Source organism: Ornithorhynchus anatinus, chromosome 19 (genome assembly GCF_004115215.2).
Source record: "Ornithorhynchus anatinus isolate Pmale09 chromosome 19, mOrnAna1.pri.v4, whole genome shotgun sequence".
In the NCBI taxonomy this organism is placed as follows: Eukaryota; Metazoa; Chordata; class Mammalia; order Monotremata; family Ornithorhynchidae; genus Ornithorhynchus; species Ornithorhynchus anatinus.
In genome coordinates this window covers 20,994,800-21,011,704 of record NC_041746.1, presented here as the reverse complement: position 1 = coordinate 21,011,704, position 16,905 = coordinate 20,994,800, and the positions used below count along the sequence as shown (strand labels likewise).

Below are 16,905 nucleotides of genomic sequence, written 5' to 3'. Positions count from 1 at the left end.
CATAAGCCTGGCCTTCCACTGTACATTTTATAGCCCTTTTGGGCTTAGCTCTTATAGTCCCCACTCTTTTTGGCTGAGACATGGTTACCACCAGGTTGTTCCCATTACTGGCAGGTCCAAGGTTGTCCCTATATACCGCTACACAGTAGACAGTGAGTCCAGAAGTCCACCCCCCTCCACAGGCACAATGGTTTTATGGTTTTGGGGGGTGGGGAGTTAGTTTGAGACCTACCTCTCCCTAGTGTGAGCAGTCTGAGGGGATGGGTGAGGTCTCACCTGTGAAGATTTGGGTAGCTGGAGGGGATCAGATCCTTTACAGATGCCCGGAAAGGGTGGGGGAATCAAACAACTATATCTGATCTCTACAGGGGCTGCTATCAAACCGTGGTTGTCCACATGCCTATAGGAGAGTGACTTCAGGGCTGGGAAGGCCTCGGCTGGAAGGAGGCAGAGAGGACAGGGACCAGTTCAAGGAGGAGAGAGGTGAGACAGATTCCCTCTGAACCATGCAGCTCTAGTTGATGTGTTTTCCCAGATGGGCATGTTGCCAGCTCAGAGAGCAGGAACCCATCCATGCATGGAAGGGGGATGAGTTGGAGCTGAGGCAGCCATAGTAGGAAGAACAGGGAAATGATCGTGTGCTGTGTGACGGTGGACAAGTTACCTCTGTGTCTCATGACCCCATCTGTAAAAATGGGGATTAAGACTATGAGTGATATGAGGAGGGTCCCAAGAGGTGTGGCCAAGGAAGAGGTTAGAGAGGGGATGGACTGGGGAACCAGGAGAGAGAGAGCATTTGGGGAACAGGTTGGGGTCCCCATGAGACCACTGCAAGCCTGGAGGCAGGGTGAAGGGAGGAAGGTCAGGGGAAGGAGGAGACACACACTGTACTGGGCACTAGGAGAGGGACTTGGTCCCTGCCCCTGAAAAGTTGTCAGTTGCTGTCTGAAGGCTTGGGCACAGAGAGATAGGTGGGATTGAGGCCCAGGGAGAAAGTTAGGTGGGATCCCTCCCATCCAACAGTTCCATGAGGCATTGGCAAGCAGCGGGGTCAGGAGCAGCAGCTCTCCATGACTGGCTGGAGACCCCCAGCCTGCCTTGGGATCAGCTCCAGCTTCACCCAAACATGTTCGGGCAGCACAAGCCCCCCGGGGGGTGGCGAGAACTTCAGGGGCAGCGGCCAGACTGGGCCTTCTCTGCTGCCGGGGTTAGCTCCGGCTTCCCTCACTTCTGTTTCAGAGGAAACTGCGTGTATGCCCGTTGGTCACTTTGGGTGCCTTCCTCCCAATCTTTATGGAAAGCCCCTCTCCCTCTTCCCTGACACCACTCCCTGCACGGAACATCAGGTGACTTAGTAACGATGGGAAGATGGATGTTTGCCGTTTAAAAGCTTGTGCCATTCATACTATCTTTATGGATTTCACCCGAATAACATTTCATAGAACAAACCTATTGCGGAACCCCAGAAAGCCCACCTCCTCCAAGATGCATTTCCAGATTCATTCCCAGTATCCCAAGTCATAGAAATCCATCAACCATTTTACCACTTACTTTCGTTCTTATACGTATTCCAACACCTCTGTAGATGTGGTTACTCAATTGAACGTTCAACTGTTTATTTTGATTACTCTGTGAATAGTTTTTATGCCTATCTCCTTCACTAGAGTGGAAGTTGTTTCACTCGTTTGCTGGTTTCTTCCCAGGCACTTACTACAGTGCATTATACCCAGTGAGTGCCCCATAAATACCACTACTGAGTGATTCTCTCAAGGCTGAAAGGATTCTAATGGGATCAGGATATCAGGGATTGCTTAAGGAGCTGGTTGGAGTGGAAAGGGATGAGGCCTCAAGTGGGTTTCCCTGTCAAAACCCACCACGCGTTGCCGCCATTTCCCCCAGCACAAACAGTCCCACAGCAATTTTCTGCTCTGAAAAAAGTTTTATTGCAGAGGGGAAGGAAAGGAGCTCCCCATGGCTCAGGGCAACAATTTTGAGGAGGAAAGGAGGACTGTTACTCTCTTCTCTCAGCCCGGATGGCTGGGCCTCAGTTCCCTCCCAGCAAGAGTAAGCCCCTGCCTTGCTGGTGGGACCCCACGGTTCAAGTCCACAATTCTCTGATTAGGGCACAGCTGGTCACATCCAGGGGTCTTCTTCTCAAAGTGGTGGAAGGAATGGGGTGGAGGCAGGAGGGTGGAAGGACATAAGCAGAGAGTGGGAATGGCCCCTTAACCCCTCATACCCCTACTGAGGTGTTCCCCTGTTATACAGGGGAGCCAATGTGGGGTTGAGGGGGAGCAGGGGAAAACATTTAGAAGCGATAGTAGTGAAGGGGGTGGTGATGCTATGCCTACACACACCCCCAAAACACCAAAGGTGGAGCCCCATCCATCTCCCTCATAGAAATGATTTTCTTTCCATTTTCAGCTGGAGGCGGGGTGGGGTGGCACGCGGTCTGCATTCCTACTTTCTCTTGGGTGGGCACTTCTCCTGGCAGCAGGGAGTAGGGGGCTGCACCGGTGGGCATTTCGGCTGGCAGGGAGGCGGGCACGGAGACGGGCATTTCGGTTGGCAGGGGGGTGGGGTTGGAGATGGGCATTTAGGCGGGCACGGGGGCTGGGATGGTGGAGGCTGGCACGGCTGCTTACACTGCTGTTGGCTCTGGTGCGGCATCTTTCCCTGGCTGAGCAGTCAAGCTGGAAGACCGGGAGGAAATTGACTGGGGGAAGGAGAGAGAAAGCAAGACTTTAGGTTACCTGAAACCATGACTGACCCCCTTCCCCTCCAAAAAAAAAATATATTCCCGCATCTCTGTGGGGGTTTAGTACTTCATACAAGGCATTACATTCAGTAAATACCTCCAGCTCATAGTTTTGGAATGCTCTGGGCAAAATTCCATCCCACCTGAGTCTCTTGTGCTGGGCAGTGACTCTGGAACTCTCCCCAACCCATACCTTGTCCCAGCCTCTCACACCTTCACCTCACATGTGCTAAAGCACCCGGGACTCCTGGAGACAAGGGGTCACTGTCATTCCCCACTGACCCACAGTCCCAGATCCCAGGAGCCTGGAGAATCAGTCCGGGTTCCCCTCTCAGGCCCCACTCTTTCCCTTTGGGAGAGATGTGTTCTATTCCCTGACCCTTGCTTTTGAGAGAGCAGTCGGTCCATCTGTGGTAGAGGGGGCTCAAGATACACAAACTAACCCCCTTTGTGTAGGGAGAATCTCCATGTTGCACTCAAACTAGCAACCCGTGGTCCCTGAATTAAAGCCTTGAGCGGTCTTCCGAGCCAGGCGAGCCCCCAGTGGGTACTTGACAGCTACCAGTCCAAGATGAAAAGGACATCAGATCTGAGCTCGTCTCTCCCTGATCCTGCCCCAGTTCCCAACCTGAGTTCCCCGAATCTTTCCCGTTTCCCAGTCTGTCCCGTTGACTCAGATCACTACACACTCTTCTTCCGACGCCTTGGTGGTTCTTCCTTGGGGCCTCCAGAGTCCTGCCCCAGGATGCTTTCTCCTCTGCCCAGTTTCTTCACTACCACGCTCCCATGTTTCTGCCCCCCAGCGTACCACCATTCTTAGATTGGCATTAATTTGGCTGCAGGTGTCTCTCCCCATCGCCAGCTCCCTTCCCTGGAGGCTGGGCATTGCTCTCCTGAGGATGAGAACCCACCTCCCTTTCCTGACTAGCCAACTGTGATATATGTGACAGGGTGGTCTGAGATGGATGGAAAGTCCATCGATGACATCTGGATTGAGAGCATGGGACTAGGAATCATGAGACCCAGGTTCTAATCCTAGCTCTGCCTGTGGCCTGCTGTGTGACCCAAGGCAATTTACTGAACTTCTCTGGACCGCATCTGTTTTCTCAGCTGGTAAATTGGGGACAGAAACCGTGTCTGATTTGATTACTGGCCTTGCCCCCATGCTCAACCTGGTCCTAGGTGCACAGAGAGCAGTGTGGCTTAGTGGAAAGACAATTGACCTGGGAGTCAGGGGACCTAGGTTCTAATCCAGACTTTGCCTGTTGTATGATCTTGGACAAGTCACCTATCTTCTCAGTATCTCGGTTGCCTCAGCTGGAAAATGGGGATTTAATCCCTGTTCTCTCTCCTCCTGGGGCTGTGAGCCCCATAAGAGACAGGGACTGTGTCCCACCCGATTGCCTTATATCTGCCCCAGTGCTTGAAAAATAGAATGCATTTAAATACCATTGAAAATAAAAAATAAAAAAATGAGCACCAGAACTAAATGTAACTCAGACTTCTGATGCTCTAGAGAGACTGATGATTGGGTAGGTGGAATATCCACACTTTAAGACCTAAGGGGTTTCTGCACTGTCCCTTTCCCCTTCACCCCCTTCCTTGCCTTCCACCTCTCCTCCAGTACCTTCCCCCAGCAAGTGTGAGATCAAAGACCAGAGCTGAGCCACAGAAATCAATCAAGTCTGAAGCAAAAGTAATGGAGGGGACAGTGGCTGAGAGGGGGACAAGCACGGGAAGGCAGAGCAGGAAGAGGTAGGGATCAATCAGGGAAGGCCCTCCAGGAGAAGGTGGCTTTGTTATAAGGATTTTGCAGGAGGGGAGGAATGGGAGCTGGGTCAGAGGGGGTGAGTGATAGGGCAGAGGTGGAAGAATTCAGGGAGAGAGATGGTGATGAAAGGGCAAGTCCAGGAAGAGGGCAGAGCCCTGGGAAGGTGGAGAGGGAATGTCAGACTAGAGGGAGGATGGGAGTAGAAACCCTGGTGGCTCTTTCTCTCCCAACTAAAAGGTTGTGTTTAAAAGAGAGAAGTAGAAGACTGGAGTGAAGAGGTTTGCTAGTGAAGAGGTTTGCTCTTACTCTGGAACTCTTATTAATAATAAGAATGGTATTTGTTAAGCACTTACTATGTGCCAGGCACTGTAAGAAGCGCTGTGGTAGATACAAGATAATCAGATTGAACACAGTTCCTGTTCCACAGAGCATTCCCAGTCTCCATCCCCATTTTACAGATGATGTAGCTGAGGCCCAGAGACATTAAGTGACTTGCCCGAGGTCACACAGCAGACAAGTGGCGGAGCTAGGATTGGAACCCAGATCCTCCTGACTGCAGCATCTTACTAAAGATTGGCCCATACCCAACCCTCACTCCTTGCCAGTGGAGGACAGCAAAGGGCACTTCCGTCCAGGTGCCCTGTTCTCTGGGTTGGAGGGGCAAGAAAGATGGGAGATTCCTTCATCTATCCCCCCAGGAGGAACATTGGACTTACCAATTTCCGGATCTGGAAGTGCAGTGAGACGGAAGTCAGGTGTATGTGGGATTTGTGCACCAGGGGCTCCATTTATCTGGCCTCCCCAGCCTGGCCCTCCCCCTGGCCCGGCCCTTCCCATGGCCCTGCCCCGCCGTGGCCCAGCCCCACTGGCTTGGCCTGCCTGGCCTGACCCAGCCCTGGGGGTGGAGGTGATGGATAAAATTCCTCTGTTTTCTCAACTGGCGGAAAAAGTCCTGCCCATTCCTGCCAGGAGATGCCAGGGCTCTGGCACTCACCCGGAGTCCTGGGAGTCCCCGTGAGGGACGGGGAAGGGGGCAGGAGGAAGAGAGAGGAAGGCGTGGGTGGAGGGAGGAAGCAGGGTGACTGGCTAATGGCCAGGGGCTAATGGCCAGGGGCTAATGGCCCCGGCCCGGCCCACCCCCTCCATGGGCACAGTCACTGCTTTATCAAGAGGAGGAAATAGACCAGTGCTCCAGAGCCAGCCAAGGTTAGACACTCGTCCCGCTCGGGCCCATTGAGGAATCCGGAATCTTCTGGCATAAGGCCCTGGGTACAACACAAACACACACTCACACAGACACACGGGCACCCAGAGGTCCAGGCAAACACACACATAGAAAGCCACAGATCCACACAGACACACGGGCTCAAAAACACACACATACATACACAGAAGCATGGAGAGAGGCAGTGTTCCCAGTGGAAAGAGCATAAGCGTTAGGGGCACCTGGGTTGTAATTCCAGCTCCAACACTCGCCTACTCGGTGACATTGGGCAGGTCATTTGATTTCTTTTGGCCTCAGTTTCCTCAGCTGTAAAAGAACAATGCTTGTTCTTCCTTCCTCCATAAACTGTGTTCCTCATGAGGAACAGGAACTGTATTGGATGTAATTATTTTATCATACCCCAGTATTTAATCCATTTGATCATCTTTGTTGAGCGCTTACTGTGTGCAGAGCGCTGTACTAAACACCTGGGAAAGTACAGTACAACAATAAAAGATGGCATTCCCCTCCCACAACGAGCTTACTGTTTAGAGCGGGGGAGACAGACATCAATATGAATAAAGAAAATTACAGATATGTACAGAAGTGCCGTGGGGCTGGGAGGAGGAAAGAGCAGAGGGAGCAAGTTAGGGTGAGGCAGAAGGGTGGGGGAAGATGAGGAAAAGTGGGGCCATTTTACAGATGAGGTAACTGAGGCACACCCACTCAGGGTCGCACCTGGGGAGCTTCCAGTCCTCTACCAGTCTGGACTACAGGAGGACGAGTCAAGCAGAGGCCCACCTGTTCCATTCCTAGCTTGGCTGGTGGCTAGCGAGTGGAAGGCCATCTGCTACGAGTCAAAACTCGCCCGTGCTGGACAGCAGAGGCACGGGAGAAAGTCAAGGGCGGAGATGCCATTTTATTGTGCGGAAGGAGGCGATGGTCAAGCATTTCCATATTTTTACCGAAAGGACTCTATGGATCCACTACCAGAACGATGGCAGATGAAGGTGGGGCGTTCCGGGAGAGACGCATCCATGGTGTTGCTACGGGAGGGAGACGACTCGACAGCACAAGACGACTGAGGCCCAAAGGTCTAGGTCACATGGTTCTAATCCCAGTCCTTCTGATTCCCTGGGCCCCCTGAATTCAGACCATCCAATGCAACATCCTATAACCATCGAAGGTAACAGGAGGTTGAAAGGAGCCATAAAACAGTGCTTTCTTCATATGCGAATGCACCACTTGTCCATGTTAGCTGGCTGTTTTCCCGAATTCCTGTTGAGCCTCTTGACTAAGGGAGTTTCCCTCCGTGCTTCACTTAACACTGTGCAGAAAGCAAGCACGCAACAAATATTATAATTATTAGCACAGACTCAGGCACACAGGTATGCACGGATACAGCGGTACGAACCAAACAGGCATCCAGATACACACAGGTGAACCCAGATGCACAGACACACACAGAGTCAGAGGCATACAAAGAGAAATCTGGAGGCATCCCCAATTTACCAGGTACCCACATTAACAGGGACCCCCTCACAGATACACAAGCATATACAAGCACAGGGACTCAGATACACAGACAAACAGGTAAAGGCCCACAAATATACACACGAGCACACAATTACACACAGGGGCTTCTCCAAAATGCAGAAAGCATGTGGGGGGTGGAGTTGTCACACACTGACACGGATTCACATATAGACTCACAAAGGCACACACAGCCACATACCTGCACATGAATACACACAGATAAGCATAGATATACACAAGAGGAAACACAGGGGCACACACCAGTCTTAAAGATATACACACACACAGATTCATGCCCACATTCATAGAAACGCTTAGACACACAGATGAATAGACACGCACCACCGTCACAGAGTTACACATACACAGAAACACATAGATATCCAGTCATGTTGTTTTTCTGTTGCCAAATTTGTACTTTCCAAGCGCTTAGTACAGTGTTCTGCACACAGTAAGTGCCCAATAAATACGACCAAATGAATAAATGAATGAACGTACACACAGAGACATTCGGTCACACAGATGCAGGCAATCCCCGGGCCTACGGCAAAATCCAATCCCCAGAATTGCGTCATAAATGGGAACCAGTTTTTCCCATGTAGCTTGATATCTATGGGTGCTGCTCCCTGAACCGAGGTCTGGATTTCCTGTTTACGCCACACTTTTCCAGAGCTGGTCTCTCTGTCCATTATCGAGGAGTAGCGAAGCTCCATCAGCATATACGTATTGAGTCAGAGTTGATTTCTCCATCATCACAAATAATTGAACATCTTGATCCTCCCTGGTGATTCCTCCTAGAGATCAGGTGACCCTGCACCTTCCACCCCATCCCCAAGCCGCTCCCACTCTGCCCCCTCCCATCCTCCCGCCACCCACCATTTCAACATTTCCCCCTCTACTCACCCATGGCGATTCGGAAAATTGTTTCCACATGTCCCAGTGTTTGCCGGGTCCCGTCCACTCCACTGACACCCATCCCCCACCACCTCCCTCGAGCTAGTTTGGCTCTAGAAAGCCAAAACTAACGTATGGACAAGCTGAAATGGGGATAGATATAGAAATGTTGGAAGTGCCCATCATCGTCCCGCAATACCTCAGGGATTCATTCGGTCAATCGATCGTATCTGATGGGTGCTTACTGGGTGCAAAGCATTGTACCAAGCACTTGGGAGAGTACACTATAACAGTAAACGGACACATTCCTGCCCATAACGAGCTCCCACTTTAGAGGATTGTCTATATACATACCCAAACACACACAGATGCGTCGATACTCGTACACAAATACCCCCCTCCTCCCCCGCCACGCACATGCTCACACACACATACAGAGATTCCCACGTTTTGCCAAGTGGTAAAGGAAAGGATTGAGAGGGTAGAGGAGACACAGTCCCTGCCCTTGGGGGGATGTCAGTCTAGTAGAGAGAAAGGATCCAAACCCACACACATTCATGACCCACAAATGCCCACACCTTGCTGGGGTCTGGTGGAGAGATGGAGGGAGGGGGAGGCATGGTCCCCGCCTTCAAGGGGATGCCAATATGGTGGAGAGACAGGACACATGCAAATCTGCTTGGTGGTCGGGGAGGGATGGAGGGAGGAGACAAGATTTCTGCCTTCGGGGGGGATCCCAGGCTGGCGGGGTAGATTGGAGTCACACACACACACACTTATGACAGGACCAGGAAAGTGCGGGGAAGAGAATGTGTCTGTTTATTGTTGCACTGTACTCTCCCAGACGTTTAGTACAGTGCACATAGTAAGCGCTTAATAAATACGATTGAATGAATGAATGAATGAATTAATTAATTAAGCAGTGGAAGGCCTCCTGATTGAAGGTGACCCCTCACCCCAAGTGGGGTTTCTGCTACTGCCCAGGGGACACTGGTGAGGTCACAGTGAGGTCATGTGACACGGTGTCCCAGGCAGAGCTGGAGGGGTGTGGCAGGTAGGTCGTTGCAGGAGATGAATTCTTCTTTCTGTACTAATATTATTTATTAAGCGTTTACTCTGTGCAAAGCACTGTACACAGAGCTGGGAAAAGATACACTGGTGAGTCTTAGACATGGTCCCCAGCCCTCATGAGGCTCAAAAAAATCTAAGAATAAAGGAGGAAGGAGGCTTGTGAGGAAGACATGAGGACAAAACAAATCATTAAAACACAAAATCAACTTACAAGATAGGGTCATGGATAAATACAAAATCAAACCATCAATTGATTAATCAGTGGCATTTTATTGAACACTGTGTGCAGAGCACTGTATTTAACCCTTTGGAGAGTACAATACAATAGAATCAGCAGACACATTCTCTGCCCAAAATGAGCTCATATTCTAGATATGAATAAATAGATGCATATTAATATATTCATAAATAAGCTATTTATAATATATAATTTAAAGATACATAAGTTCTGTGAGTTGGGGAGTATATATATTTATAATGGCATTTGTTAAGCGCTTAACTATGTGCAAGGCACTGTACTAAGTGCTGGGGTGGATACAAGCAGATCAGGTTGGGCACAGTCCCTGACCCACATTCTCACAGTCTCCATTCCCATTTTACAGATGAGGTAACTGAGGCCCAGAGAAGTTAAGTGACTTGCCCAAAGTCACACAGCTGACAGTGGCAGAGTTGGGATTAGAACCCATGACCTCTGACTCCCAAGCCCGACCTCTGACTCCCAAGCCCGGGCTCTTTCCACTGAGCCACACTGCTTCTCCCAGAGCAGATGTCAAATGTCCAAGGGTCGCAGATCCAGATGTTTAGATGACACAGAAGGGAGAGTGAGCGGGGGAAAGAGGGGTTAATCGGGGAAAGCCTTTTGGAGGAGAGGCGACCTTAATGCCTTGATGGGGGAGAGAGTGATGGTCTGGCGTATATGGGGGGGAAGAGAGTTCCAGGCTAGGAAAGCGGTCGTTGGCAAGAAAGACAAGAGCGAGGCACAGTGAGGAAGATGGAGCTAGAGGAGTGGAGGGTGCGGGTTGGGAGATCACTGAGGCGAGGTAGGATGGAGAGAGCTGACAGAGTACTTTAAAGCAAGTGAGAATGGAGTTTCTGTTTGAGGCAGAGATGGATGGCCAGTCACTGGAGGTTCTTGAGGAGTGGGGAGATGTGGACTGAACGTTTTTACTGAAAAATGACGCGTGCATTAGAGTGAAGTATTGAGTGGGGAGAGAGAGAAGACTGGGAAGTCAGAGGAGAAAGATGAAGTAGTCAAGGCAGGATAGGGTAAGGACTTGGATCAGCATGATAGCAGTTTGGATGGAGAGGAAAAAGTGGATTTTAGCAATCTTGTGAAGGGAGAAACAACAGGATTTGGTGACTGACCGAATATGTGGGTGGGATGAGAGAGACGAGTCAAGGACAACGTCAAGATTACAAAATAAAAACAAGAGCGGTAGGGTTGTGCTTTCAGCTGTCCTTCCGGGGAGAGGGGTACGGGTGGTTCTCAGAGGCTGAAGATTATAGTCCTCCCTTTTTTTAATCTGAGATCTCATTACCACCAGGAACAGAAGTCATCGGCAAGTCCAAGTCGCATTGCTGGCAAGTCCAAGGCTGCTCCTATATTCCCATTCACGGTAGGCGTTGAGTCCAGGAGACCTCCACATGCATAAGCGCAGTTTATCCCCAGGATCAGTGGGTTGATGGGGGTGAAGAGTTGGTTTGAGACCCCCCACTTTCTGAACCCTAGTGTGAGCATGCTGAGGGGATGGGTGGGGCCCACATTAACCTTCATCCGTGAAGATTTGAATTGTCGGAGGGGATCGGATCCTTCACTGATTCCCAGGTGTGTGTTTGTGGGGTCAGAGTGCCATTAAAAATATCCACAAGGGGTGGGGCCACTGTATTAGATCTCCACAGGGGATGGTGTCAAACCATGGTCCCCCACAGGCCTATAGGAGAGTGACTTCGGGGCTGGGCGGGGGCAGAGGGGATGGGGACTAGGTTAGGGAAGAGGGAGACAAGACAGAGGTCCTCAGAACTGAGCAGCTCTGGTTCACGTGTCATCCCAGATGGGCACGCTTCCAGCTCAGCGAGCAGAAACCCGTCCGGGCGTGGAAGGGGGATGGGTTGGAGCTTCAGCAGCCAAGGGAGCAGGAACAGGGAGCTGTTTGACTGAGGCCAAGTCACCTAACTTTTCTGTGCCTTGTGAACTCATGGGTAAAATGGGGATTAAGACTATGAGCGATATGAGGAGGGTCCTGGGAGGCGTGGCCAAGGGAGAGGGTGGGGGGATGGAGGGGATGGACTGGGGAACTGGGAGAGAGAGAGATTTGGGGGGACGGGTTGGGGTCCCCGCGATGCCGCTGCAGGCCTGGAGGCTGGGGGATGAGAGGAGGGTCAGGGGAAGGAGGAGACCTGATCCCTGCCCTCAAGGAGCTACTGGGGGAGAGAGGAAATACACAGAGACACACACATGCACACACTCTGAGCTGGGCGCTGCCCAGGAAGAGTTGCCAGTCCGTGTTGTTTGAAGGCTTGGGCCCACAGAGATCAGGGTGAAGAACAGAAGCTCCCTCGGGGCATCTCACCAGATCCTGATCATCTTTCCTGAATTTAGAGACTCAGGCGCAGCTGGAAGTTCAAGGATCCAGCCCAGATACATATGTGCCCTGCTCACACGCCGGGAAAACTCTCCCTCTTCCTCCCGACTCTCCGTTCGAATACCTCCTGGACAGCCAAATGCTCTTCCAATCTCTTTGCACTCCCTCTGGCTGCAGGTTTAACTTCCTCGCCCTCAATCCAGACCCTCAGGGACACCATCCGTCTACCTCTCCCAGAGCCTTCGTGGAATGAACGATGGGGATTACCTACTACGCCACTGCCACCCCCCCCCCCCACACAGACAAGCATGGCCAGCTCAGGCTTCTCCTCTCAGCTTCACCCACTCCACCCTTCTTCCCCCTGCTCACAGTCTCAGATCAATCGGGTGGCACCAGGCCCCAGATCTTGGGGGGTGGCAAAGAGTTGGGGGGTTTGCCTGGCCCACAGGTAGGTCTGAAGCATGGGGTGTCATACCCCAGAGAGGCTAAGTGAACTGGCCGAAGTCACACAGCAGGCCAAGGACAGAGCCACAACCAGTAGGTCGAGCTTTCTGGACTCAGGGCGGCAGGATGTCATCCGTGGACCCACCGCTCTTTCCAGTCCAACATGGATGGCTCCGAGACTCAGAGATTGTTCCCTGGGCCCTGCCCCGACCCCAACCTGAAGAAAACACTCATGGGAAGGAGGCAGGACAGGCAAGGCCTGATCGTTTTCTGGCGAGGGTTCGTGGGTGTGACACAGGGTCGAAACAGGACACCGTGCCCAGGTGTAGCCTCTTGGGTCTGGTTTCCAAGGGCATCCAGATGGAACAGGTTGGGAAACAGGCGAACTCAGATCAATTACATCTCCAGCCCTGATCTCTCTCCCTCTCTGAAGTCTTGCATTTCCTCCTGCCTTTAAGACATCTTTACTTGGATGTCCTCCCATCACTTCCAACCTAATACGGCTAAAACTAATCTTCCCACCCAACCCTGTCTTCCCACTTGCTTTCCCATCACCATTGACGGCACCACCATCCTTTCTGTCTCACGAACCCCTAACCTTGGCATCACCCTTGACTCCCCTCTCTTGTTCCACCCACACGCTCAAGCTGTCACTAAATCCTGTCAGTTCATTCATTCAGTAGTATATATTGAGTGCTTACTATGTGCAGAGCACTGTACTAAGTGCTCGGAATGTACAATTGGGCAACAGTTAGAGACAATCCCTGCCCAGGGACGGGCTTACAGTCTAATTGGGGGAGACTGACAAAAACAAGACAATTTAATCACGATAAATAGAATCAAGGGGATGTACACCTCATTAACAAAATAAATAGGGTAATAAAAATATATACAAATAAGTACAGTGCTGAGGGGAGGGGAAGGGATAGGGGGAGGAGCAGAGGGAAATGAAGGGAAGGGGCCTTAGCTGAGGGGAGATTAAGGGGGACCCAGAAAGGGAGGAGAGGGAGCAGAGGAAAAAGGGGAAGCTCAGTCTGGGAAGGCCTCTTGGAGGAGGTGAGCTCTCAGTAAGGCTTTGAAGAGGGGAAGAGAGTTAGTTTGGCAGAGGTGAGGAAGGAGGGCATTCCAAGACAGAGGGAGGATGTGGACTGGGGGTCGACGGCGGGATAGGTGTGAAAGGGGGATGGTGAGGAGGTGGGCAGCAGAGGAGCAGAGCATGTGGGGGCAGTGGAAAGAGATAAGGGAGGAGAGGTAGGAGGGGGCAAGTCGATGGAGAGCCTTGAAGCCCAGAGTGAGAAGTTTTTGTTTCGTACGGAGGTTGATAGGCAACCACTGAAGATTTTAAGGAGGGGAGTGACATGCCCAGAGCGTTTCTGCAGGAAGAATATCCAGGAAGTGGAATGAAGAGTAGCCTGGAGCGGGGAGAGACAGGAGGAAGGGAGATCAGAGAGAAGGCTGACACAGTAATCCACTTGGGATATTATGAGAGCTTGTACCAGTAAGATAGCCATTTGGATGGAGAGGAAAGGGCGGATCTTGGCGATATTTTACCTTCACAGCATCGCCAAAATCTACCTCTTCCTCTCCGTCCAAACTACTATCGCATTAATGCAAGCACTTATCCTATCCCACCTCGATTGTTGTGTCAACCTCCTTGCTGACCTGCCCGCCTCCTGTCCCTCTCCACTCCAGTCCGTACTCCATTCCACTGGTGAATCATTTTCCTTCAAAACTTTCAGACCATGTTTTCCCACTCAGAAAATTTCGGTGGCTGCCCACCCGCCTCTGCATCAAACAAAAACTCCTCACCATTGCCTTTAAAGCACTTAATCATCTTCCCACCTCCCTACTCGCCTACGACAATCCAGGCCGCACACTTCGTTCCTCTAATATTAACCTTCTCATTGTACCTCACTCTCCTCTGTCTCACTGCTAACTTCCAGCCCACAACCCACCTCTGGCCTGGAACGTCCTCCCTCCCCCACTTCAGAACGATCCTCCAAGACACGGATCCTCCAAGAACCATTCCCTGACTAAGCCCTCCTCTCCTCTTCTCCCACTCCCTTCTGCGTTGCTCTTACTTCCCTCTCATTCCCAGAACACACATGTATTTAACTGTATAGAGCTGTAATTAATTAATAAATCAATTTGCTTATTTAGTCATATTAATGTCTGTCTCCCCCTCTGGACTGTGAGCTCATTGTGGGCAGGAAGTTGTTGATTTGTTGTTACGTTGTACTCTCTCAAGCATTTGGTACCGTGCTATGCATTATTATTCTATTTATTTATCCCAAGCACAGGCTTGGGAGTCAGAGGTTGTAGGTGCTGATCCCAGCTCTGCCACTTGTCAGCTGTGTGACTTCAGGCAAGTCATTTAATTTCTTTGTGCCTCAGTTCCCTCATCTGTAAAATGGGGATTGAGACTGTGAGCTCCATGTGGGACAACCTTGTTATCTCCCCCGGTGCTTAGAACAGTCCTTGGCACATAGTAAGCACTAAACAAATACCATTATTTTAGAGAAGCAGAGTGGCTCAGTGGAAAGAGCACGGGCTTGGGAGTCAGAGGTCGTGGGTTCGAATCCCGGCTCTGCCACTTGTCAGCTGTGTGACTGTGGGCAAGTCACTTCACTTCTCGGTGCCTCAGTTCCCTCATCTGTAAAATGGGGATGAAGACTGTGAGCCTCATGTGGGACAACCTGATTACCCTATATCTACCTCAGCGCTTAGAACAGTGCTTTGCACATAGTAAGTGCTTAACAAATACCAACATTATTATTTATGTTATTAATGATGTGTATATATTTATAATTCCATTTACTATTTTGATGCTATCAATGCCTGTCTACTTGTTTCATTTTGTTGTCTCTCTCCCCCTTCTAGACTCTGAGCCCGTTGTTGGGTAGGGATTGTCTCTATGGGTTGCCGAACTGTGCTTTCCAAGTGCTTAGTACAATGTTCTGCACAGAGTAAGCACTCAATAAATATGATTGAATGAATGAATGCATACTCCCCGGCCTCATGTCCCGCCCCTTGTACCCTCTGTGCTCCCCCTAGCTCTTCTAATGCCGCCCCACAAAAGCTCTTCTCCCCAGTGCCATCCACCTATCCATTCCATCACCGGAACCCTCTGCCCCTTCTCCGAAGCCCGTGAGTTCAGATCCCTGTGGGTCCCTGCCCCACATCCCCCCAGTCTGGGGGTCTGTTTGGGGGGATCGGCTCGGTTGGATCGAAGGACTTTAGAAGGTCATGGATCTGGGTGAAGTTGAGGCATGACCCCCTCCTGCCACTCTGAGATTTCTGAACCCAGACAAGGATGGGGGAAGATCAGGGAATCAGAGACCATCCCCACCGCTCTTCCTCCCGCTGTAGCCACAGGAATTGCTGCACGTGGAGTAGGGATTTGGCAGCGGTGTGGGGATGTGTGAGTTCAAGCGAGCTTGGGGTGGGTGTGCTGTGAGTATAATTTTGGAGTGGTCTCTCTTTGTGTGCGGAGACTTAATTGGCGAGTGATCTCTGTATGAGTGGAAAGGTGTTGAAATCTGGAAGCAGGAGGGGAGTCAGAGAAAACAGAATGAGGGTCATGAAAACAGGCTGAATGTCAAGAGAGGGGGCTGAGAGGGCAAGAGATCAGGGAGCTGACAAAGAAAGATTAGAGGGCACTCGACTGACTAAATCCATCATTAGCAATAATAATAATTAGTGCAATAAAACTCATCACAACAACAATAATGATAATCATATTTTAAGCACTTACAATATACCAAGCAGAATGCTAAGTGGCGGCGTAGATACAAAATAATCAGGTTGGACACCATTCCATTCTGTCACAGGGCTCACGACCTAAGTAGGAGGGAGAAAAGATACTTAATTCCCATTTTATTAATGAGGAAACTGAGGCACAGAGGAGTGAGGTTACTTTCCCAAGGTCACAGAGCAGGCAAGTGGCAGAGCTGAGATGCAAATCCAGCTCCTTTTACTCCCTGGCCCATGTTCTTTTGATTAGGCCTCACTGTTCCATTAAGTTTTAGCTGTCTGCCTTCCTTGGTGTGCTTTCTGTTCTTCCCTTAAATTTTTATTTCTGTTGACTTACCACATTACGGGTCACCTTTAACACAAGTGTTATGAAGCACTTGTGGGGTGCGGGGTGACCATCCATACCTATATCCAGTAAACTCCATTACTTGGGATCTCTTGAAACCTTGACTCTTTGGGGTGGTAACCATACCAAGGTGGTGTTCTGGATTTTGGGGGGCGGTCGGTGTTGACGGAGACGGTTGTTGGCAACCTGGTATACGTGGCCCAAGTTAACAAGCATCCACATCTCCTGTTAAAGTGAACAGAGCAATGACTTATCTCCTGGTTCAAAATCGTATCACATATTTTCAAGTCAACCCACCAGTTTTATTACTCCACTCCCTGGAGTCTGTAACGGTATTAACTGCAGTACCTGTCTTAATGCTAGATCCAGAAATCTTTCATGCTTTCGGCTGAAATGAACAGGCATGAGACAGAGGGATTCTTCAAAATGCGGCCATGAAGATGCTTTGTCATACGGAGAATTTTGGAATGAGTTATGGTAGGACATTGGCTTCCATAGGGCAAAGAACATTTACAAACTAAAATTGCATATCCTATTACTTAAGCA

At 50.5% G+C, this 16,905-nt stretch overlaps 1 protein-coding gene across 1 annotated transcript; it reads right to left on the bottom strand.

The window, feature by feature from the left end:
• Nucleotides 1-1,919: 1,919 nt before the first annotated feature.
• On the bottom strand, nucleotides 1,920-2,686 carry LOC114805632 (small proline-rich protein 2E-like). Its single transcript, XM_029046938.2, has one exon. The coding sequence runs from the start codon at nucleotides 2,668-2,670 to the stop codon at nucleotides 2,461-2,463; it is 210 nt and encodes a 69-aa protein (XP_028902771.1). The 5' UTR covers nucleotides 2,671-2,686; the 3' UTR covers nucleotides 1,920-2,460.
• Between the last annotated feature and the right edge of the window lie 14,219 nt (nucleotides 2,687-16,905).